This window comes from Rhincodon typus, chromosome 23 (genome assembly GCF_021869965.1).
Source record: "Rhincodon typus isolate 14 chromosome 23, sRhiTyp1.1, whole genome shotgun sequence".
NCBI lineage: Eukaryota > Metazoa > Chordata > Chondrichthyes > Orectolobiformes > Rhincodontidae > Rhincodon > Rhincodon typus.
The window spans coordinates 7670192-7695712 of NC_063354.1; the positions used below are offsets into that span (position 1 = coordinate 7670192).

The 25521-nt window shown below is 44.8% G+C and overlaps 1 protein-coding gene across 1 annotated transcript in view; it reads right to left on the reverse strand.

The window, feature by feature from the left end:
• Nucleotides 1-25521, reverse strand: part of gnav1 (guanine nucleotide binding protein (G protein) alpha v1) — a 116288-nt gene that overhangs the window by 42493 nt on the left and 48274 nt on the right. The window contains exons 5-6 of the mRNA XM_048611058.1: nucleotides 10849-10977; nucleotides 2543-2599 (exon numbers count right to left, since the gene is read on the reverse strand). Of these exons, the coding sequence (XP_048467015.1) occupies nucleotides 2543-2599; nucleotides 10849-10977 (186 nt within the window). The remainder of the gene's footprint in view (nucleotides 1-2542; nucleotides 2600-10848; nucleotides 10978-25521) is intronic.

Genomic DNA, 25521 nt, shown 5'->3' on the forward strand with positions numbered 1-25521 from the left:
CAAGCCGCACCTCCATCTCCTACCGACCAACCTCATCCCACCCCCTTGACCTGTCCGTCCTCCCTGGACTGACCTATCCCCTTCCTAACTCCCTACCTACACTCACCTTTACTGGCTCCATCCCCGCCTCTTCGACCTGTTTGTTTCCTCTCCACCTATCCTCTCCTCTATCCCTCTTCTATCCGCCTCCAACTCTCTCCCTATTTATTTCAAAACCCCCTTCCCCTCCCCCTTTTCTGATGAAGGGTCTAGGCCCGAAACGTCAGCCTCTCTGCTCCTATGATGCTGCTTGGCCTGCTGTGTTCATCCAGCCCTGCACTTTGTTGTCTCAGATTCTCCAGCATCTGCAGTTCCTACTATCTCCACTAATGTCCCGAGTAGATTACTCTACCCTTACCTCCAGTCTCTGTCTTATCAGTCTCTCTGATCTTTTATCTATCCACACAACGGTCTGTCCCTCTTATTCTCACAGTGTTTGTCAAAGATGAGCCAATTGTTTATCCTGTGTTCCAACTGGCACTCATCCAGAAACCAAAACAAACATTCTGCACACCAAATCTCATTCCTGCTGGACATTTGCAAATTAGCTGCTGCACTCTCTCACCTCAGCAGTCACCACATCTTAAAACAGAATTCAATCCTTGCTTTGGGAAATTGTAAAAATTCAAAGTTATCCTTTTCCCCCAAAGTTTTGTCACAGTCGTCCTCCCTGTATTTTCACTGTCTGACTGTCTCATGTCCTTGATCAATCTCTTAGCAAATTCCTACATCCCTCAACTTCCCATTTAAAAATAACTCAGTATTACTGTTGCTAAATTTCCAGCTTGTGTCACCAAGCCACCTCTTCCTTGATCTATTTCTTGCCTTTATATTCTTTGATTTAAATAAACATCTTTCTGCCACCTTGTCCCACGTTTCACAGTTTTAAAAGAAGGGTATTTTATTCGTTGCAGGGCTAAAGCAGGTCTAAGGATTTAGGAAAGATCAACTGAGTAAAACTAACAATAATAACATTAATGTACATCTTAGATGGAGTTACACAGTAAGATTTTCGTACAAAGCACAGATTGCACAGAAACATGCCACACAGGAGTATCCTGAAGACAACTTCCATCTCTAAACATGGTCAATGCTGAAAAACTGAACCAAACTCTGAGTACCTGAGAAACTCAGCAGATGTAGCAGCATCAGTGGACAGAGAATCAGAATTAACAAATCAAGTCTTATTGAATGGTGGACCAGGTTCAAGGGGCTGAATGGTCTCTTCATCCCTGACCATGTGTTCATGAGCATAGAGGGGGGGATGAGGAAAGTTATTTTCACTCAGAGTTTGACAGGTGTCTGAAAGTCTGCTGAAAAAGAGTTGTCAGCGCAGAAACCCTCAAATGAGTGTGTGTTTGGAGCTGCATTTGAATCCACAGGACTACAGACTGAATGGGGGCAGGGATTATGCGAGGGAATTGATGGGGGAAAATAGTCTTTCGGTCAGCACAGACATGATGGGCCAAGTGGCCTTTTTCTGCGCTGAAAACTTTTTATATTCAATATTTCATCGTGAGTGAGCTATGAGTTTGCGATGACTAAGAACTCACCACCTGCTAATAATGAATGTCACATAAGCCTCTTTCTCTGCTTGTAGCTCAGGGCTGTTTAACTGATAAGTGGTAAGTGATGAAACGCTTAACGTCTAAATTAAAAAGAAATGAAAAACTGGCATTCTATCAGACACACAAATTAAATCTCAGCTGATAATATTCCTCACAGGAGACAGTTAATAAATATTCAAGCGAATAATGCTCATTTAATGAACTCCCAAAGAAAACCTATTTCTTCAAAACAGTTAAACATTCAACACTGCGGGTCTCCTTAGCTTTATGGAATACCAATCATTCTCTGGACTTTGGATCGTCTAGATTTCACTTTCTTGGGAAAAAATAAACTGCAAGTTCGCGAGGTAGAGACCGGTGACTCTCCGCTTTCTGCGCTCACTCTACACAGAGATATTCACCATTTTCCCAGCTTGATATCCTTCAAAAACTTCAGACTATAACCATCGTTCTGGTTGGCTCAGGGAGAAGGTGCCGGTGGCCGTTCTGCTGTTTGCTATTTACACCTCCTTGTTCCAACATGTTTCAAAAGGTTTATGCCAAGGGCTAGCTTTAGCTGGAATCTTTCATGTGCCCAGTGCCACATCTTAGCAGGAGCAGCAATGCCTTTTGTACCCTTACACAAAAGGGGTAAGGGAAGCTGTGGGGAAAACAACTCCATGATAGAGATAGTAACAACAGTAGGCCATTCAGTCCCTCAAACCTGCTCTGCCATTCAATAAGATCATGGCTGATCTGTGGCCTAACTCCACACATCTTCCTTGGGTCCAAATCCTTTGATACCCTTGCTTAATAAAAATGTGTCTCAGATTTAAATTTAGCAATTGTTTCAAAATGTCCGCTGCTTTTTGCATGTAGAAGTTCTTTCTAACATCTCCCCTGAATGGTCTGGCCCTCATTCTCAGACTATACCCCCTGGTTCTGGAATCTACAACCAGCGGAAACAGTTTATCTTAATCTTGTCATGTCTTTCCCCGTTAATATCCTGAAGACTTCAATGAGATCACCTTCTTAACCTTCTAAATTCTAGAGAATAAAGGCCTAACTTTTTCGATCTCTCCTCATAGCTTAACCCCTGAAAAACCAAGTATCCTTGTAAACCTGTTTTGGAATCCCACTGGGGTCCAAATACCCTTCGGAAGGTGTGGTGCCCAAATCTGCTCAGAGTGCTCCAACTGGGGTTGAATTTGGGTGGGCTAGGATAGAGAATCAGGGGCATCTCAAGCTGCCCTCCATCCAGCGCCTTTGGTCAGCTCACACAGACAAACCCCAGCAGTCCACAGTCAGGCAAGAAGTCGTTTCCTGTGTCAACATTAAATGCAACATGGATGGAGGGACTGCTGAGTGACGTGCAGAGCTCAATACTTAATATTCTAGCATCACTATTTACAGTTCAGTTCTACAAAATAGAGAGACTTGCATTTATATGGCGCCTTTTACAACCTCAAGCCATCCTAATGTGCTTCACAGCCAATGAACCACACAGTCTATGTTGCCACGGAGGAAACCCCAAGAGCCCAAATTGCACATTGCTGCTTTTTGGAGCTTGCTAAGTGATCACGACTAGTTAATGAGTCCATTTGAGGGATAGAAATCAATGAAGACACTATGGAAAACGACCCCTACTCTTTTCAAAATATTGCTGTGGGATCAGTGATGATATGATGGCATGAATGGACGACTCTGTGACAGTGATCAGCTTGCAATCAGAGCCTTAAATTGGTCAAGTCAACGTTGCTTTCAACAATCAAGGCATGTACATAGAAATCCAATGATGGCAATATCAGGTTAGCTGCGTGTAAAAAGCAGAAAAATGAAGCACAGGGAGGTTAGGGATTGGGGAGGGGGGGTGGGAGGGTGAGAGAGAGACACACACACAGACAGAGAAAGGAGAGAGAGAGAAAGAGAAAGAGAAAGAAAAAGAGAGAAAGAGAGAGAGAAAAAGAAAGAGAGAGACACACATACAGACAGACAGAGACAGATAGACAGATAGAGAGAGAGAGAGAGAGAGAGAGAGAGAGAGAGAGAGAGAGAGAGAGGTCATTGACCTTCATCAGACCCAATTAAGACTGACCTTTTCTCAGATACATTTACGCCGGGAACTAATTTGGATGGAAATAAATGTTCTGAAATTGTATCAAAGTGCGCTCCAGCAATCAGGGACAATTATTTTCCATTAATGACCAGCTCGGTGGCAGGTCAGACTGATGTGTTGTATCACTGATTAATACAGTTCACCACAAGATAGGCAGCAAGAGTGCAAATCTCCAACCGTAACTCCCTGCCCCAGATCACAATGTTTAAGCTCAGTGGCAGACTCTGTAACAGAAGCTGATTGGCTTAAAACCTTAGCTAAAACAAAAGGTTCATTTTCACAGAAAACCTCAGGTACACAAAGAATCCCTCCAAGGTTAGAATAATGTGATTTTTCAGACCAGACATCTTAAACTGGGACGAGTGGGGATATTTCCTTCCAAACCTTTTTATAATTTGTGTAATTAAAATAGTGCCAAATTGTGGCAACTTATACTACCTCACATTTTCATAAATACAGGTGACAATAAATTGCTTTTCTGTTGTAAACACTTTCAGACAGCTTCAAAACAGTCTGAAGGCTAGTTCAAAAAGAACCCACCAAGTTCCAGGATTTTACTTCAATTTCACTATAATAACTTCCTCCCTAAAACAAAACTTATCTGTTTTAGATTTTTGGATGACGAAGCACTCTATTTACCTTCACTCTCTGGCTATTTATTGTAGTTTGTATTTTGAAAACCTCTAAGTGAACAAAGACAGGAGCAGACACTGTTCAGTATTGATAGTTTGAGAAAACAGGCGATGTCTAGAGAGATGCAGTTATTAGCTCCATGTTGCAAATAACTGAGTCAATTTCCTGTGTTGTATCCATTAATCTAACACTTTTACATTGGATGGTGAAGAGATAACCTGGAAGGAGGTTGCTGATTTTGTGGTGTCACTTCAGATCTAAATCACATACTTTCACAAAGAAGGAAAGCAAAATGAATGAGTTTCCCAATTATTCTTGTTCCCTTCCCAAAGCCTGCCAACTCATTCTGAAATGCACTTTCACCCAGTCATTGTGTACAATTCCAAAACAACCAGCTGTTCAACAACAGAGGGCTTCACAACAGATTCACGTACAATCAGAATGCACTGATGCACAATTGAGCTGTCTGAAGTTCATTTTGTCTCCCGACTAATAGACTGGGAACCAGCATCCTGACTCAAACTTTACTCATAACTGCCTCAACCAAATTGCACACTATTTAAAAAAAGGTAGGAGACAGCAAAATTGTTTTAATCAATCTAGCAATTAGATTATCAGATCAAACCCCTAGCGATGTTTTAATACCTCTGCATTTTAAACAACAAAGCTACCATCAATGACTCTACTTAAACCAATGTAGTGAAGGTATCAACCCCACCATGTGCACAGGAACATAAACTCCTGTATCGTCAACGTGGGCACCTTAAATGAGCCATTATAACATGTCAACTTCTGTTAGCTTAGTAACAGTCGTTCATCCCTTCAGTCAATCTACTACTTGACTTAAACATGGATGACCAGTCCCCTACATTGTTAGGATGTAGTGGGTCTGTATCATAGGCAGGTAAATGAAATCAAAGAAAAATCTCTCAAAACCAATCTTTAAAACTTCAAATGAAACTTGGACTGAAGAAATTCCAGGTTTTCACTTAGGGGGAATGTGCTAATTCTTCCCTTCCCTTTGTAGGGCTTGGCTGTTATTTTAAGATTATACCTTCCTAGTTTTGGAGAACCCCACCAGAGGGACCACCTACCCTACAGAATCCTTTTAGAGTTGATGACAAAATTTCCAAAGCTCAAGGGAACACAAGCCAAGGTTAAGGATGAGGTGAAGTGGATCAGTTGAGAGTAGGTCTGTGTGACAACAGGGCAGCGCACTGACCCAGTGGTTAGCACCACTGCCTCACAGCACCAGGGGCAAGGGTTTGATTCCAGCCTCAGGCAACCGTCTGTGTGGAGTTTGCACATTCTCCCCACTTCTGCATGGGTTTCCTCCCATATCCAAAGATATGTAGGTGGATTAGCCATGGGATATGCAGGGTTACAGGGATGGGGGAGATCTGGATGGGATGCTGTTGAGAGGATCAGTGTGGACTCGATGGGCTGAATGGCCTGCTTCCACACCGTAAGGATTCGGCAGGGCCAGTTGGGACACAGTCTGTATCCTTTTGCTGATTGTACGTCGAAGCAGTCTGCCCTTGTACTTTAATGCCAAATTCCGTGCATCATTTTAATGAATAGATTTCCTCAACCAAAATAAACCAAGTGGAATACTCCAGGTGAGGATGTGAGCGAGACTCTGTACAACCAAAGCAAAGTTCCCCTCCTGTTTTATTCCAGTGGTCATTGAGATAAAGGCCAATATTTCCTGCAGCCTCTTTGGTCAAGATTTCATACCCGTGCTCCATTTTTACAGCAGGTTGGGTCCATGGTCACCCACAACCTTTTCATTCCTCTACAGCTCTTCGTCTCTCACCAATTAAAAAACAAACTGGCCTCTCTCATGCAGTTGGAGTCATACCTGAGAAATAGGAAGATGGTCGTGGTTGTTGGAGGTCAGTCATCTCAGCTCCAGGACATCTCTGCAGGAGTTCCTCAGGGTAGTGTCTTCGGCCCAACCAGCTTCAGCTGCTTCATCAATGACTTTCCCTCCATCATAGGGTCAGAAGTGGGGATGTTTGCCGATGATTGCACAATGTTCAGTACCATTCGCAACTCCTCAGACACTGAAGCAGTCAGTGTTCAAATGCAACAAGATCTGGACAATATCCAGGCTTGGGCTGACAAGTGGCAAGTGACATTCATGCCACACAAATGCCAGGCTATGGCCATCTAACCACTGCCCCTTGACATTCAATGGTGTTACCAAAACTGAATCCCCCCACTATTAATGTCCTGGGGGTTACCATTGACCAGAAACTCAACTGGACTCACCACATGAACACAGTTGCTACAAGAGCTGCTCAGAAGGTAGGAATACTGTGGTGAGTAACTCCCCTCCTGACTCCCCAAAGCCTGTTCATCGTCTACAAGGCACAAGTCAGGAGTGTGATGGAATACTCCCCACTTGACTGGAGAGTGCAGCTCCAACAACACTCAAGAAGCTGGACACCATCCAGGACAAAGCAGCCCACTTGATTGGCACTACATTCACAAGCATCCACTCCCTCCACCACCGACGCTCAGTAGCAGCAGTGTGTACTATCTACAAGATCCCCCGCAGAAATTCACCAAAGATCCTCAGACAGCACCTTCCCAACCTACAACCACTTCCATCCAGAAGGACAAGGGCAGCAGGTACATGGGAAGACCACCCCCTGCAAGTTCCCCTCCAAGCCACTCACTATCCTGACTTGGAAACATATTGCCGTTCCTTCACTGTCGCTGGGTCAAAATTCTGGAATTCCTTCCGTAGGGGCACAGTGGCTCAACCCACAGAAGGTGGAATGCAGCAGTTCAAGCAGCTCACCCCACCTTCTCAAGGGCAACCCTTTTGGGGCAATAAATACTGGCCCAGCTAGTGGTGCCTACATCCCACCAATGAGTCTAAAAATAAAAGTTCAAAGTAGGTGGCTTGGTCCAGCTACGGATGCCTCCCTTCCACAAAAATACACATCTCTATTCTTTCAGGGGATGCAGCATCACTGGCAAAGCCAGCAGTTGTTACCCATCCCTAACTGCCCTTCAGCTTAGCAGCTTGCTAGGCCATAATCGCAGGGTAGTTGAGAATCAACCACATTGTTGTGGGTCTGGAGTCACACGTTGGCCAGACCAGGTAAGGATGGCTGATTCTGTAGCAGTAAATCAGACAGAAATATACCATTATTACAACAAAGCATTGTAAAGGCCTTCCTTTTCAATTGGTCTAATGGGGTCGGTTGGCTGGTTTGTGATACAGAGTGATGCCAACAGCATAGGTTCGATTCCTGCACTGGCTGAGGTTACTATGAAGGACGTTCCTAGAGAGATATGGGCCAAATGGTGGCAGATGAGACTAGATCCGTTTAGGATATCTGGTCAGCATAGACGAGTTGGACCAAAGGGTCTGTTTCCATGCTGTACATTTCTATGACTCACCCTTTGCCTGAGACGTGGTGACCTTCAGGTTAAACCACCACCAAGTCATCTCCCTGTCAAGACAGGGCAGCCCAAAGGGCAGGTAGACCTATCTTCTAGACTATGGCAACTTATCTTTGATAACAGAGTCTGTAATTCGGAATTGACTGTAAAAAGTGTCCAGTCCAGGTTCACAGTCTGCCCACAGCACAGGGCATTTGTTTAACTGGTGCCTGTCTTTTAGGCCATTTCAACTTACCATTGTATTTTTAATGAGGCTGGTACGGTCCTTAGTGCGCATTACTGGCTTTGATGGAAGAGAGGGTAATGTCCTAGATAGAGTCAGAGAGATATACAGCATGGAAACAGACCCTTCAGTCCAACTCGTCCATGCTGACCAGATATCCTAAATTAATCTGGTCCCATTTGTCAGCATTTGGTCCCCATCACTCTAAACCCTACCTATTCATACACACATGAAGAGGCACTTTGAACTGAGCCAGTTTTATTCTGTAGATCCATGCACCAGTTTTGTACACAGTAAGATGCCAAAACAGCCATCAGCTGTGGCTCCAGGGGTTATCACTCTCCCCTTAGAACCAGAAGGTCATTGGTTTGGGATCCTCTGCAGTGACTTGAGCATGTGGGTAAGTGTTATCAAACAGAGAGAACTGGGTTCAGGTGCATAATTCTTTGAAGTTTGCATCACATGTAGACAAGAGTGGTTAAGAAGGTGTTTAGCATGCTTGCCTTCATTGCTCAGACCTTCAAGTATAGGAGTTAGAATGTCATGTTGAGGTTGCACAGGACATTGGTGAGGCCTCTTCTGGAGTATTGTGTCCAGTTCTGGTCATCCTGCTATTGTAAGGATATTATTAAATTGGAGACGGGCCCAGAAATGATTTACCAGGACGTTGCCAGGAATGGAGGGTTTGAGTTATGGGGAGAGGCTGGGACATTTTTCACTGGAGCATAGGAGGTTGAAGGAGGTTTATAAAATCATGAGCGGCATAGCTAAGGTAAATGGCAAGTGTTTTTTCACTAGCGTGGGGCACATCAAGACTAGGGGGCAGAGTTTTAAGGTGAGAGGAGAACGATTTAAAAAAGACAAGGGACAACATTTTCTTTTAAAAGAAGAGTGGTGTGTGTGAGAAATGAACTGCCAGAGGAAGTGGTTGATACAAGTACAGTTACAACATTTAAAAGGCATTTGGATTAGTACATGAATAGGTAAAGTTGAGGGATATGGGCCAAGCACAGGCAGGTGGGACTAGTTTAGTTTGGGAACACGGTTGGCACAGACTGGTTGAGCCGAAGCACCTGTTTCTATGCTGTATGACTCTATGTGGGCCAGGCTGATGCTGCAGCGTGGCATCAAGGGACTGCTGCACTGTCCACGGTGCCACCCTTAACACAGAGATCACAGTGAGACTGAACACCCCTCACCCCACCCACCTCAAAGTGGGGGTGTTGGGATGGGATGCGGGGGTTACCTCAGTCCCACTCCTGCTTTTACTTACTTCAAAGCGTTCGTTTTTGTTTCTTAAAAAAAAAGCTTAAATTTATTTGCCCTTTCCGCCTTTGACGAAAAGAAAAAGCACACAGAAAATGTGATACATCCCAGGTTGAGGCAAGGTGATAGTGTGGTACAGCTTCAAGGTGGTTTCTGGAATATTGCAGGTTATTATTAGAAATAATTACGTTGCAATGTGTAAATGAAGATACTTCATGAAGTACAAAGCAGGACTCATGTTCAAAGGGCTCAGCACATCCTACGACAGCCAAAAGAAAAACACATTGAATCCCACATCAAAAGTGTCAAACTGAAAGGTAACAGTTGCATATTCATTAGAGGCTGGCATCACCTGGGGACTTCAATGGTGAATCTCCGGGGCACCGGGCATTAGCAATTCTCAACGTTACACAGAGATGACAAGTAAAGCAAGGCCCAGCTCAGCAATCTATTCACAAGCTCGATGGTGGGGCTGGGGTGAGGGGGGAGGGGGATGCTGGTGGGATGGGTCCTGTTTATTCTCTCAGTGAACAATGACAGCCTCTCTCCACCAGCACACAGTCTGGTCTGCCTGCTAGAGCTGGGTACATATAAACCAAATAAAAAGAGCACCTGTCCCACCCCTCAGCTCCAGAAGGAAGAAACAAATATCCTTCACATCTCCCCCCCCCACACCAAACAACATGCATTTCTGCAGCACCTTTAATGTAGGAAGGTGTACCAAGGTGCCTCACAAAAGTAAACCAAACCAAAACTTGGCACAGACTTACAGCAGGTGGTACTAGGACCAAAAAATAAACAGAGGTAGGTTTTTAGGAGGATCTGAAAGGAGGAGGGAGAGACAGCAACAGCGAGAGACAGAGAGAGATTCAGAAAGAGACAGAAACACACACACACAAGAGCAAGAGAGATAAAAGACAGGGATAGAGAGATAAAGACAGACAGACAGACAGACAGACAGAGACACACACACTGGAGGGGGAGGAGTGGTGGTGAGAGAGAAAGACCAGAGAAAACACAAATAAAGAGATAGAGACAGTGAGACAGTTTACAGACAGTTAAGGACACAGCCACCAACGATGGATCAATTAAAAAAAAGTATCCAAAGTCAAGTGAGCATTCTCCCAATACTATCTCCCCAATCCCCCGCACCTAACCTCCCCCCCTCTCACCCACCCCATTGTCCAGGTACAACATTTGAATGCAGCAGGCTTCAGTTATTGGGGATAGAAATGATACAGCTTCAAAAAGGATGCCGTGCAGTCCATCAAGGCCTGTGTGGCCCCTTTAAAAGGGTTATACAACATCTATTCACACACAGAGACCCAGTACCCCACCTCCTCTCTGTTCTACAGGCACACCCCTGCATACTTGATCTGTTTCAAGTACTCATTCACGTTCCTTTTCAAATCAGACAACGCACTCCCAAACACATCGACTCACTGCTTAAAAAAAAAACTAGAAATCTCCTTTCTCATTCCTCTGTCACTGACCTGATTACAGACTGCCCTGTGGATATTGCTGTAAAGCCAGACTCAGATTGCTCAATGGGTATCAACGTGTGAGCTATTTGCTGGTGGTAAACAGAGAGAGGGGAAGCTTACCGGATTACCAAGTTATTGATCTTGAACTGAGTTTCAATGACACCTGTCGTCCGTAGCCGAACCCTCAGTAAATCCGTTTGTGTTGGCTTGTATTCTGGTGAAGTGATTCGATTAATGTTCATAAAAAAGCTGCAGAGAACAAAGACAAATTGCATTTTGTTCGATTGAGGATTAAAAACAATGGAACTTCCAGAGATAGAGGAATTTATCACAAACGTGCTTCACAACTAATGTATGAATGGTAAAGGGCACTCACTGTTTGTGTTGCTTTTTCAATTCATTCACGGGATGAGGGCGTCGCTGGCCAGGCAGCATTTAATGCCCATCCCTGCCCAGAGGGCAGTTCAGAGCCAACCACATTGCTGTGGGTCTGGAGTCACATGTATACCAGACCAGGTAAGGATGGCAGCTTCCTTCCCTAAAGCCAATGAGTGAACCAGATGGGTTTCTCCCGACAATCGATAATGGATTCGTGGTCATCATTAGATTCTTAATCCCAAATATTTATAGAATTCAAACTCCACCATCTGCTGTGGCGGGGTTCGAACCCTGGTCCCCAGGGTTATATTATCTGAGTCTCTGGATTAACAGTCCAGTGATAATACCACTAGGCCATCGCCTCCCGCACACAGCAATGAGGCTAGATAACATTTTGGCCCTACCAGGTGAGGGATAAACTTGGGACCAGAACAGAAAAACTTGCCTGTCTTTTTTTGTGTACTTACTTTGACAGCACCTTCCAAATCCATGACCTCCACCACCTAGAAAGACAAAGGCAGTAGATACATGGGAACACCAGCAAGTTCCCCTCCAAGTCACACATCATCCCAACTGGAAAGGTATTGCTGTTCCGTGTCTGTCAGTGGGCGAGCATTGTGGTACTAACAGTGCGCTAGGCGTTAGGGACTAGGGCAATAGGGCAGCCTGGTGGCTCAGTGGTTAGCACTGCTGCCTCATAGCACCAGGAATCCAGGTTCGATTCCACCCTCAGGCAGCTGTCTGTGTGGAGCCTGCATATTCTCCCTGATTCTGTGTGGGTTTCCTCCAGGTGCTCCGGTTTCCTCCCACAGTCCAAAGATGTGCAGGCTAGGTGGATTGGCCATGGGAAATGCAAGGTTACAGGGTCTGGGTCGGACACCCTTCAGGGGTCAGCATGGACTCGATGGGCCAAAAAGCCTGCTTCTACACTGGAGGGATGCTACAAAATGCTGGGCAGCCTACACTGACATCTTGTGAAGGAATAAAACAAAATACCATGGACACATCCACAATTAAAGTGAAAACAGGGCCACATTTCAGAAGGCATCCAGTACCCAAGGCATTGCAGCACCCCCTCAGTACTGTGTGGAAGTGGTTACTGATACAATATGCTCCAGAACCCAAAGGCTCAACTTGAAGCCACAACCTTCTATGATAACTCTGAGCACTGCCATTGTATTTAGCTGCCCAGATCAGTTCAATGTGCAATATTTTGATTTTGTAAGTAGGTTGCCATGCAAACCCCTTGACACATGGACTCATCCAGGACACTGCATTCCCCTATTATTAGCTGGGGCTAGCTGCATCACCAAAAAGACCTGATATGGAGGTGCTGGTGTTGGTCTGTGGTGGAGTAGGTCAAAAATCACACGACACCAGGTTATAGTCCAACAGGTTTATTTGAAGACACAAGCTTTCAGAGATGCTCACTAACACCTGAAGAAGGAACATGACTCCAAAATCTTGTGTTTTCAAATAAATCTGTTGGACTATAACCTGGTGTTGCGTCATTTCTGACCTTGACCAAAAAGACCAACAGGAATACCGGAGATTCCCAAACCCACATTTAAGGTGGTCGAGGCTTCAGAAGGAGCAGACTGAGAGATAGTAGGAACTGCCGATGCATTTCTCAAGAAGGGTCCAGACCCGAAACGTCAGCTTTCCTGCTCCTCTGATGCTGCCTGGCCCGCTGTGTTCATCCAGCTCCACACCTTGTTATCTCAGACTGAGAGATGTCGTGTAAGATGTACAAAATGGCATAAAGGCATGGAAGATGAAAAATCAAAAAGATTACTTTAAAATCAAACTGCTCATTTCTGTGGGAATGTTGGAAACTCTAGAATATAAACTCCTGGTTTATAAGTAGAATGAGGTGTTGGAGGGTCACACGGTGAAAAAGACCGACCAGGAAACACTAGGGCACCTGTCGAGTGCCTCTTAACATAAAATTGGGAAATACGGGGAACGGAGTCTCAGATACTAGACAGAATTACAGTACAGAACCAAGCCATTCAGCCCACATTGTCCATGCCAGTATTTAATGTTTTCTTCTTAGTTCACCAAATCCAATCAGTTTATTGATCTACTCTTTTAGACTGTGTCATGAAGCCTGTTATTGGCTCGGTTACATCACACAACTTACATCCATGGCTTTAAAAAGTCTCAAATGGTGAAACTAGACCTCCAACTTTGGAATTCCTTCCCTAAAATCTCTGCTTTTGAGGTGCAATTAAAAAAAAAATCCTGTTTCCTTTTATCAAGAGTTAAATTTTGCCTGGCTACATTCCAGGCATTCTTCAGAACAATGTTAAAGGTGTCCTGTAAACATACAGTGTTGCAGGAAGATGGTGTAATTGAAGTGTGAAGTCACACCCAACCAGACACACAACAACAAAAACAGAAGTTGCTGGAAAAGCTCAGCAGGGTCTGGCAGCATCTGTGAAGAAAAAAATCAGAGTTAACGTTTCGGGTCTAGTGACCCTTCCTCAGACCCTTCCTCTGAGGAAGGGTCACCAGACCCGAAATGTTAGCTCTGATTTTTTCCTTCCCAGATGCTTCCAGAACTGCTGAGCTTATCCAGCAACTTCTGTTTTTGTTCCTGATTTACAGCATCTGCAGTTCTTTCAGTTTTTATTTAGACACACAAGACAACTTGATGAACAATTGCTCTTACTCCTACTCCTGCAGCGTAAAACAATTAAGCCCAAAGGTCCAAGTGCTCTCAATGGTCTGGATCTCTTTCGAGAGAGAAAGAAAGACATGCATTCATATAGCACCTTACATGGCCTCAAAGTCCCAAGAAGTGTTTTACAACAAACTTTTAACAGGAATAGTCACTGTGGTAATGGCGGGAAACACAGCTGACAATTTGTGCAGAGATCCCACAAGAAACAAAATGAAAAGGACTATGTTTTACAGATAATCGGTTGAAGGCTAAATACCAAACAACTTCTGTTCTTCTACAGCATCATGGGTCAATCTCCCATTTGCAAGATGGCACCTCTGTCAGTGCAGCACCCCCTAGAGCGTCAACCTGGGGTCACTGCTTGGGTTTTGGAGTTAGACCCGAGTTTTAGAGTTAGACTCAAACCCATGGCTTTCTAACTCAAAAGGAGGGATAAGAATGTTATCCAGAGAGGGTAAACTGTGGAGGGAGGGATTGTTTGTTTCAAGGAGTTAAGAGAAGAAATGGGAATTTCAAGAGCGAAAACAAGCCGACAAAGTGAAAATCTGGAACTCCTTCAGTCCAAATTTCAATTGATAATTTGGAAGAGTGATTTTGAGAGATTTTTCTTCATTACGCTGTCGGGAGCTGCATAAAAGACAGGTAAATGGAGTCGAGGAAGGTACAGATCATCCATGGTTAAATATGGAATCATGGGATGGGATGGAGGGGCTGAATAGCCTATTTCTGTTCCCCAGCTGAACTAAGGAAGCCGTCACGTATAGTGAGTAATTTAGATGCACATGGGGACAGCACAGGAGGTGATGATTCAATACAGATTGTAAGTGACAGCTTCACCAGCAGACTGGTTTGAGTGAAGTCTCTGCTGTTTGAGATCAGCAAATGTTGGCTCCATTATCCAGTCTGCAGCAACAACAGCAACAAAATCCCCACCTCTGTGCTACAGAATCGGCAGCTTAACTTCATCCTGCTGCTCCAGGTCAAACCACAGGCCGTCGTATTTTTATCATCTTAAACACAGGAGAAGTGAACGCTATTTTAAGCCATGACGTTACTTCATTTCAAGCAACAAATAACTAGTTAGGTGTGGACCAAAGTGAAATTTCTCAATTGTCTCATTAAAAACCCATCCTCCGAGGCCCAAGCGTCCTTCCACTTGTCACCCCGAATTGGCCATCAAACTCTCTCCAAATTGACTTGGACGAGGACACACCAGTTAGCCCCTTGGTGATTGTAACGTCTGTCTGTGCAGCTTGGGAGGTGGTGAGCAGGTCCCCAAGCTGCCCTCCTGGGAGCCAGCCGCCATGCGAATTCGAGTTCCTGGCTTCAAATCAGGCCAAACGTCAGATTCCGAATGTTTAAGTCCTGAATGACTGTGAAAGATGCTCTCAGGCCACTGGACGGTTCAGGTACACTGTCTCCGTTGTCAACGCCTTCAGTCCCCCAGCAGTGACACATGTCATTTTAAGACCATTCTGATGGTCAGACACAAGGCAGGAAGATACAGTGATGTTTCAAGCCAGCCCATCTACCCATTTACCAGCTCATAACGCCGTTGCTCCTATGTCCTGTTGGGAGAGATCAGGAGAAAAAAGGTAGCAACGTGACCTTAAAATTAAAACTCAGCCACTCATGGGTGTTGTCAGGAAGCAATGAGAAAACTGTAATTCTCTCTTCTCCTGGAGAAAGTGATGGAGGCAGAGAGTGGGGAGCGTTACAATTTACAATTTCAAGAGCGAGACTGTTCAATTCCTGTGAGGTGAAGGCAGTAAGGATTAGAAAACCCAGATGGGTACATGAGACTGAAGAACAGATCGAGCCAGGACCTCCTCCTAATGGAGGATTTTAGCTGTACAAATGGAGATGGAGGGAGACTGAAAACTGCCAAGTGAAACCTTACTGGAAACTCACAAGGAGCACTCTCAGCATGGGTTTACCTCTCCGTCAAAACTTCATCACCCCTGGTCCTTTCCATAAAGCTGATTGGCACTCTAAGGTGAGGTTGTGCTCAAAGTGGGGAACATATTCATCAGATCCTCCCTGTTGTTAACTTTAAAATCGAATAAATAGTGTCTTCACCTTGAAAAGGAGGTGAATCTCAACTCTCCTCATGATACAAGCCCGTTCCTTGCTTCACAAGGACACAGACAGCAGGGTCACCAATACTGACATGGACATTTATTTTCACTGAACTCGCAAGGGTGCAGAAGAGAAATGGTTTCAATAGGCAGGAACACCATATAATGAATAAGAAGGCACTTTCTTGTTGTAGGACATGGGAGTTAGTGCTGGGAGATGTGGTGATGGGGTATGGTGCAGTGTGGTGAGATGGATTCATACATAAAATCAAAGTGCATCGGACTTGCCTTCCAGCTTCTCAACAGACAGATAACATATTGAGAATAGAATTGGTGACTGATTACAATGAGTAATCCCCATTGATTAGTCCATAACAGAGCCAGACAGGATGAGAAAGAGATAGAGAAATCCCAAAGTGTTAGGAGACCTTCAAGGCATATAAATGTAACATAATATCCTCCTCTAGTCACACTCAGCACATGCCATGTCTCATATCAAGCATGCACTGGATTCCGAAAGGTTACGATACAAATGAGACAAATTGATATCAGTCATTGGCTTTCACTGTTGGAAGCCTATTCAACAGGTTGATTGGGTTTCCTGTCTCACTGCCTGGGAAACAGAGACGCACACAGACAACGCAACCTGTTTCACTGCCTGGGAAACTCTTACACACTCACACCAGCCTGTCTCACTGCCCAGGAAAGTCACACACACCAGCACGCTACAGACTGACTCACTGCCCATGATCTATGCAGAGGGAGTTTGACAGGCTTTATGAAGGCAATGGCGGAGGACGTGCCTCAAGTCTTTACAATGCATTGTTTAAGTAAAGTGTTGTACCATCACATTATGGAACAATGATCCTTTTACAAGCAATGCAACCTACCACTTTGTTAGCACATATAGTAACTGCACCACTCAACATTAGTCACCAAATAGGAGGTGCCTCCTGCTCTCCCTCACCAACCCACATTCTCTCTTTCTCCAACCTCTGATGTTTTCTCATTTTCTGTCCCTGTCCCCATTCCTGCCATCTCCCCTCCCCATGCTCCCTTTACAATCCTGGTTGAGAAACTGTCTGCAGCGAATGTGACTGGAGCATTTGCAAAAGGTTAAAAACAGGCAGAAGGTGCTAGGATTATACTAAAAGCAATACAAAAGCTGTATCACTTGAGACCTCTTGAACTTGAGCTTCAATCAACTCTGCATTAATCAGGAGAGTTCAGAATTTACTATTTGCTTCACTCATTGCATAATGAGGTTAGGCCTCCTGCAAGGACTTGTTGTCAATAAAACACTGCAGTGTCATACATGTTGCGATGGGGCTTTGTATACACAAAGGGATGGGTGGGATGGTAATTTAACCCCAGACTACCTGTTGACTACAGCTCTGCTTTCAACACCATTATCCCCTCCAGCCTGATTGCAAAACTGCTCGACTTTGGTCCCAGCTCCACCCTCTGCAAGTGGATCCTCAGCTTTCTGACCCAGAGGCTGCAATCAGTGAGGCCAGATAATCACCTCATCCAAAATAACACTCAACACTGGAGACCCGCCCCCAGGATGCGTCCTCAGCCCCCTACTGTACACATACGGCTATGCTGCCAAATTTTGAACGAACGCCATCTGCAAGTTGACTGATGACATTACCGTAGCAGAACTGATATCAGGACTGAGTCAAAATACAGAAGGGAGATAGAGTGCTTGGTGATATGGTACAACAAAAACAATCTGTCTCTCAATATTGGCATAACTAAGGAACTGATCATCGACTTCAGAAAGCTGGGGCGGGGTGGTGGGGGGGGTAGTGGAAAGAGAAAGAACACATCCCCATCTACATCAGCAGAATGGAGTTTGAGAGAGAGTGAAAAGCATCAAGTTCCTCAGAGTGTTGAGAACCGACAACCTGTCCTGGACTTCCCATGTAGGTGCGACAGTCAAGGAGGCACAACAACACCTATTCTTCCTCAGGCGGCTCAGGAAATTTGGCATGTCTATAAAGGTCCCTCACCAACATCTACAGATACACCATTGAAAGCAAACTGTCCAGGTGCATAACGGCCTGGTACGGCAACTGCTCTGCCCGGGACCATAAGAAACTACAGAAGAGGGTGTGCACACCCCAGACCATCACAGAAGCCAACCTTCCATCCATTGACTCTATTTACACGGCTCACTGCTGCAGAAAGGCGGCCAACATCAAAGACCCATCACACCTCGGTAATGACCTCCTACAAACTCTTCCGTCAGGCAGAAGATACAGAAGCCTGAGCACACGCACCAGCAGGTTCAGGAACAGCTTCTTCCTGGCTGGTATCAGACTGGTGAACAGACCCTAGCCTCACCTAATGTAACCTGTATGCCTCAAAGTCTTTTTGATTTGTACATCCTTTGCTTGCTGTGATCTGCCTGTACCACTCGCAAACAAAGCTTTTCACTCTATTTCAGTACATGGGACAATAAAAAAAAAGAATATTCTGCCATTAGTTTACCCGTTCATGTGATGTCATCACTGGCCGTCCCTCATAGACAGGGGTGACGCGCTTGCCCCCACCTCAGGGTGAGAGTCTGTAGGTGGCTGTACAGACCGATACCGCTACCTCAGGCTCTGTTACACTTGGGGCAGGTGGTGGCCATGGGAACGGGTGGGTGGAGCATCGGTATGACATCACGCTCCTCATGTTATTTTTCGCACGGGCTTCTGCTTTTTTCCCCAACGGAGAGTCTCGAGGCACTCGACGCTTTCCCCAGAAGCTCCTCCTCCACTTTGGAGGGTCTTGGACCAGTGATTCCCAGGTGTCTGTGGGAATGCCGCACATCGCCAGTGAAGCGCTTCCTCTGTCCACCTGGGGCTTCCTGTGCCATCTCGGAGCTGGGATGTAGGCGTCGCTGACTGCATCAGTGTTTATGGCCCATCGCCAACTGCCCCGGGTAAAGGTGATGGTGCCTTCTTGAGGCGCTGCATTCCTTGTGGTGGTGTAGGCTGCTGGTAGGACAGCAATTCCAGGATTTTGACCCTGCAATGCTGAAGGAACTGCGACATATTTCAAAGTCAGGTTGGTACGTGGTTGGAGGAAAACTTGCAGGTGATGGTGGTGGTGGTGTTCCAAGTATCTGCTGTCCTTGTCCTTCTAGATGGTAGAGGTTATTGGTTTGGATGGTGCTGTCTGAGGATCCTTGGAGGAGTACAGTTTGTAGATGCCACACACCGCTGCTGATGCCATCTGTGGCAGAGAGAGTAAATATTGAAAGCATGGATGTGGTGCCAAGCCAGCAGGGCTGCTTTGTCCTGGATGTTATCAAGTGCTGGAAGCTGTCTGCATTCCTGACTTGTGCCTTGTAGATGGTGGGAAAACTTTGGAGAAACAGAACCAAGTTACTCACCGAGCCTCTGTCCTGTTCTTGTAGTTAAAAATATTTATACATCTAGTCCAGTTCAGTTTCTGGGCAATGGTAACCCCCACGATACTCAAGTGGTGGATTCAGTGATGGTGATGGCATCGGATTTTAATGGGTGATGGTTAGATTCTCTCGTCATTGTCTGGTATTTGTGTGCCATAAGTGTTACTGGTCAGTTATCAAAGCTGATAAACGACATCAGTCATAAGATCTCCGTATCAGGGCACAAAGGCCTTATCAGCCCAAGCCTGGATATTGTCCAGGTCTCGCTAGGCATGAACACCATGTGCTTCAGTATCTGAGGAGTCACAAATGGTGCTGAACGTTGTGCAATCATCGGTGAACATCCCCATTTTTGATCTTATGATGAAGGGAAGGTCATTGATGAAGCAGCTGAACATGGTTGGGCCTAAGATACTGCCTAGATGTTGTAGATGCTGTGTTGTAGCTGTACTGGAACAGCTTGGCTCCTTGTGTGGCATGTTCTGGAGCACAAGTCTTCAGTACTATTGCTGGAGTGTTGGCAGGACCCATAGCCTGTGCAGTATCCAATATCTCTAACAGTTTGTTGATGGGCTGCATTTTGTTGGAATTCCTGACCAAGGTGGCACAAGAAATGTGCGGGTGCAGAATCTCCATCACCCCCAAACAACCAGAAGGACAGTCTATTTCACCACTGACCACATGGGATATGACATGGCAGCTATTGAATCCCTGGGAAGAGGCAGAGAGAGAAAGAGAGACAAAGAGAGAGACACAGAGAGACACAAAGAGAGAAAGAAAGGCACAGTGCACAGTGCAATGTGCCTTCAAACCTGTTACTCTTGCTGGGTGGAAGGGGCTTTAGTTGGTGTCTAATCCTAACATATAACATAATGGAGACAGGGGCCCTTTAGGCAGTTTCAATTAATCAGTCTGTTCAGAGATATTATTACACACCTCTGGAGCATATGGGACTTCAATCTGGGCCTCCTTGACCAGAGACAGGGACATTACCACAGTGCCACACGAGTCCTCAATAACGTCCCTCTAAACAAGGGACGCAGCATCCAATTTGCACATAAACAGCTAGTTCTTGGCAATGTGTAAAGAGATCTACATTGCCTCCAAAGTACTTCAATAAAATAACAACCCATTTCACTCATCATTAAGAAAAACAAACACTCCCTTTAATTCAATCAGCAGAACGTCTGCTGGGAAATCTACACGGAGTGCTGCTACACAGAGGTGACGACCACGTTAATGAAATATCAGATCCTACTTGGTACCCCTCAAGTTATGACATCCTTTTCTCCAATATAAATAATACTCACCACTCCCTGTATCCCACAAACCCTGTATGCAGCAAATCACCCAGACATGTGGAACCTTATCAGAGGCAGGCCCCATCCAAACTTTTATTCAGATTTAATTCCTACTTCTGCAATTAAAAGGAAGACTTTTGTCCAGGCTACATTTGGGCCAATTTCCATGTTGTAGGTTAACATTGCACACCTACAATGCTGGGCTTTTATGACATTAGCAACACTACACAAAAACAAATTGCTGATACTGATACAGTGAATCTCCTGGAATTCCAACCCAGGCTCACATTACAGACTGAGGCAGACACAATTATAAAGTCTAATAACATCATAATGCATGACAACAGGTTCATGTAAAACAACACATTGCTACACACCTCTCTCCCACAACTGCCACATCAAAAGACTCAGAAAATAAAAGGAGAGTAAAAACAATCAGAGGCTAGGTATATTATTAAAACGTTTGAATTAATTTGGTTCAGAAGGTATGTTTTACCTTCAGGATATTGGAATGAAGTTCTTTTCATTACTTCAAAATGATGCCTTTATTAAAATATATTCACAGAAATAGGAGGACTAATGTTTGACTTCACTACGTTAACTGATAATTTCATGCGCTTAATACTCTACAGATTTGTTTAGTGCCAGGTTATATCAACGAGAAGTCTGATCCACTCTCAGGTGGGGGGTGGGGGGAGAGGGGGCAGGAAGTGCTGTAAATATAAGAAGTTTTCACAGAATTAAAGATTTGTTGGTAAAATTTAAATGATGTGAAGTGTCGATCGCTCCTCAGTGGGTCGTACTCCAGCCGCTGAGTCAGAATTATTAGAAGTCATCCTGGAGCCAGGCCCAGCATTGGATTGGGCATTGGTGAATGGAGTGGTTCAGCTCACCACCATCCCCTCCAAGCCCATAGTAACAACAACTAACTCCTCTACAAGTGGTTCTATAATACCAGTGCAGATATTCCCCACACGGACCTGTCCTCGCAATCTCACAATTTCCTATGTTACAATAGCTTTGAAACAGAACTTGGCAGGTGGTGAAGAAATTTGAAGCATCCCGAGGTCAGGAAAGGCACTATACAAATGCACATCTCTCCCTTTGATGGTGACTATTAAAACCTCCCAGCACAGGGCTTTGTACATACCATACTCTTGCAAGAGCCACTCAAAAGGCCACAGCATAGTTCAGTGGTTCGATTGCAAAATGAATTCTAAAAAGGCTTTTCAAAGAAAAAAAGATATTGCCGAATCACAGCATTGTTACGGTCATTTGTCTTCCGTCTAAATGTAACCACAATTTCCTGCAAATCGTCAGGTTATTATTTTAGCTGCACACAACTCCCATCTCCTCACGGAAATGATTACATTCAGCGGTGAAATTAAACTGAAAACCAATCACAACAGCATCAAAATAAACTGGAGAAACGGATGCCAATGACTGAATATCGTATGCGAGAGCAGACGGGATTGAGAATTTGTGCAGATAGACAGGAGATTTAAGCAGCACATTAGCACAAGCAGTCCCCAGCAGAACATGTTATTATTTCGAGGAAATGCAGAACAGTTGGGAGTCAAAACCATATTTATAAGTTCAGGTGTGGATATGAGGCTTGGGTTAAAACCCAGAATTACCAATTTAGAGATAGTAAGAACTGCCGATGCTGGAGTCAGAGATAACACACAGTGTGGAGCTGGAGGAGCACAGCAGGCCAGGCAGCATCAGAGGAGCAGGAAAGCTGACATTTCGGGTCAGGACCCTTCTTCAGAAAATTTTCTGAAGAAGAATTACCAATTTAGTTTTGTTCTGTTCACCTCTTCCCTACCACATGGTAATAACTGATCCTAGGTTATAGCGTAGACATAGCAACCATCCGTCTTGAGAGGCAATGGGGCAAGACCATTACTAATCAGTTACTTTTGCCAATCTACAATATCCCAAGTGCCTGAGGTGACATGAACGACCATTCCTGCAGTCATGGGTTTCTCCCTCTTTTCTTTCCCAAGTGTTCTCTGGTCCATTGTGCTTTTAGACCGCTCCCACCTAAAATAGTGGTTAGAATGCCTCCGCAGAGAGACAACACACAAACACACAGTTCCAGCCCTTAGCAGCAAGGCTCTTCACTGAAGACGCTCAAGAGAAAATCTCATCAGACAAGCATTAAAAGTTTTGTTTTCTTTCCCCCCTCACTTTTAACACATCCGAGGTGCTACTTCAGTGATAACCAGCTTTGACAAGTCAATGACTAATCCGGCATTGTCTGAACATCATCAACTTCTGCACTAAGCACCTTAAGCAAATGTGAGCCATGAAAAGGAATATTAAAACAAACCCTTTCACAAAGCGAACAACTTTTAAGAAGAGTTTAAAAGGGCCCCTTGTGGTTAGACAGATAGCTCATCACCGGGTAGACCTGACTCCCTCCCCCAAGGACTCACTGAGGATGAACTGACACTACGCTCACGACACTGGGCTCTCTGCCCCCATTGGCTCAGTTTGTGTCTGACTCAGTATAATGACACTCATTACTCCAGCACGCCAACAAGACAAAGCTACTGTTGGTTACAGCTAATCTGACTTTATACCCCACAGCTGAGAGTTAATGTCAAAGCCAACAATTAGTACATTGGGTCTTAAAAAAGAAATACAAAACACTGGGCAAATTAACTGTGCAAACTTTACACAGAGGCAGCAATTACTAGGCAAATTGTGGAAATGTCACATAAAGCCCTTTTCAGTTAATAATCTATCAGGCATTTACTTGAGGGGTTACGTTAAAAAATAGAAAGTCACAGTAATTAGTTGCTTGCTGTCAGGTTGCAATTTGTTTTTTGATACGTCAAAGTTCTCACTCTGCTGGAGAAATCCTGGTTCTGGAAAAACACTTGTTTTTGCTGTGCTGTTTCACTCAGGTGAGAGGCTCTATTCATGTCTCTTGGTCACTGCTCCATCCATTCACATCCCACTGGATTCTCCATAACCTCTTCACACTCTCAGGCTCACACTCCTCCACGACACAGGACACTAGCAGCGGTCTTCACACACTGCGGCCATTGACAAGAGACTGGCGACCGTCGAGGCCTCTCTACTCTTAAACTAGAAGATAAACTGAAAGTAAAGCCTCCTTGACACTGTCCCAATCCAACATTCCAAGGACAGGTACAGGAGAGTTTTAGATACAAAGTAAAACTTTCTCTACTCTTGTGAACTGAAAGTAAAGCACTCTACTCTTTAGAGCTGAAAGTAATGCCCCCTCAACACTGCCCCAATCCAACATGCCAAAGACAGGGACAACATAGGGTTAGATACAGAGTAAAATTCTGTCTGTGCTGTCCCTATTAAACACAAGGTCAGGGATAGCACGAGGTTATATACAGAATAAACATCCCTTAAACTGAAAGTAAAGTTCCCTTGACAGTGTCACCATCAAATACTCTCAGGACAGGATGGCACAGGGTTAGGTGCACATTAAAGCGTGCTCTACTCTTTTAAAATGAAAGTAAATTTCCCCTGACTCTTGGACTGAAGGGTCTTTTTCCCTGCCGTATGACTTTATGACACAAAGCCTCAATTTTAAAATTTACTCTCTCATTTTCAAGGCCCTCTGCAACCTCATCCAGTCCCACTTCAACCCTCTGAGATATTGGAGTTCATCTAATTCAGATGCTAGGACCCAAACCACTGGAAGCCCCGGCCTGCACCTCTCCACTACTTTGTTCCTCCTTTAAGACACTCCTTGAAAGCCACCTCTTTGATCAAGCATTCGGTCACCTGTTCTCAATTTACCAATATGGCGCCCTGCCCAAGTTTATTCCATAGCACACTTCCTTACATCAAAGGCATTATATTTGTAAAAGCTGTTGTTATTGTTGTGAAGAAAGTTAAACACATTGTGTGGGGTTGGTATCACATTGTAGACAAGACCAGGTGAAGGAATGCAGGAACACCAGCAGGCCATTCAGCCCCTCAAGGCTGTTCCACCATTCAATGAGATCATGGCTGATCTGTACGTTAACTCCATGCGCCTTTGGCCTATATCCCTTAGATTTGAAATGTTGTTAAGCAAAGATATTAAGATAAAATTAACAGCATCCTCTGCTGCTTGTGAAGAGAGTTCCAAACATCCACTGCCCTTGGTGTGTAGAAGTGTTTCCTAACATCTGTCCTGAATGGTCTGACCCTAATTCTCAGATTATACATCCTAGTTCTAGAATCCCCAACCACTGGAAATAGTTTATCTTCATTGACCCTGCCTTTTCCTGTTAATACCTTGAACGCTTTGATCACATCACCCCCTCACCTTCCAAACTCTAGGGAAAACAAGGCTAATTTGCATAATCTGTCCTCACACCTTAATTCCTAAATCCAGGCACCAGATTTCTTACCCCAAAGGTGAATGATGCACCTAGTTTGAGCAATTTGTATAAAGTTTAGCAATAAACTACAATCTACATGTCATGTTTACATAATTCATAAAAAGGAAATTGACTCATCTACAAGATGCAAGTTACTTAAACATCCGGAATTATAATTCAATATTACTCACATCCTGAAAATCAATTAAAAACATGGTTTGTAATATTTTGGATAAAGTGAGTGAGTCATTATTTTTCTGAAGAATGGAATATCAACACCATCCCCAACTTTCCAGTCCGCACACATCAACACGGTCCCCGCCTCCAAAAAAAACCACCCCCCACCCCACACTCAGCACGGTGTCCACCCGCCTGGTTCGCACCACCTCCCACCCCTCACCCAGCACCGTGCCCACCCGCCTGGTCCGCACCACCCCCCACCCCGCACCGTGCCCACCTGCCTGGTCCGCACCACGCCCCACCCTGCACAGTGCCCACCCGCCTGGTCCGCACCACGCCCCACCCTGCACAGTGCCCACCCGCCCGGTCTGCATCACCCCGACCAACCCCCAACCAAACTTGGCCT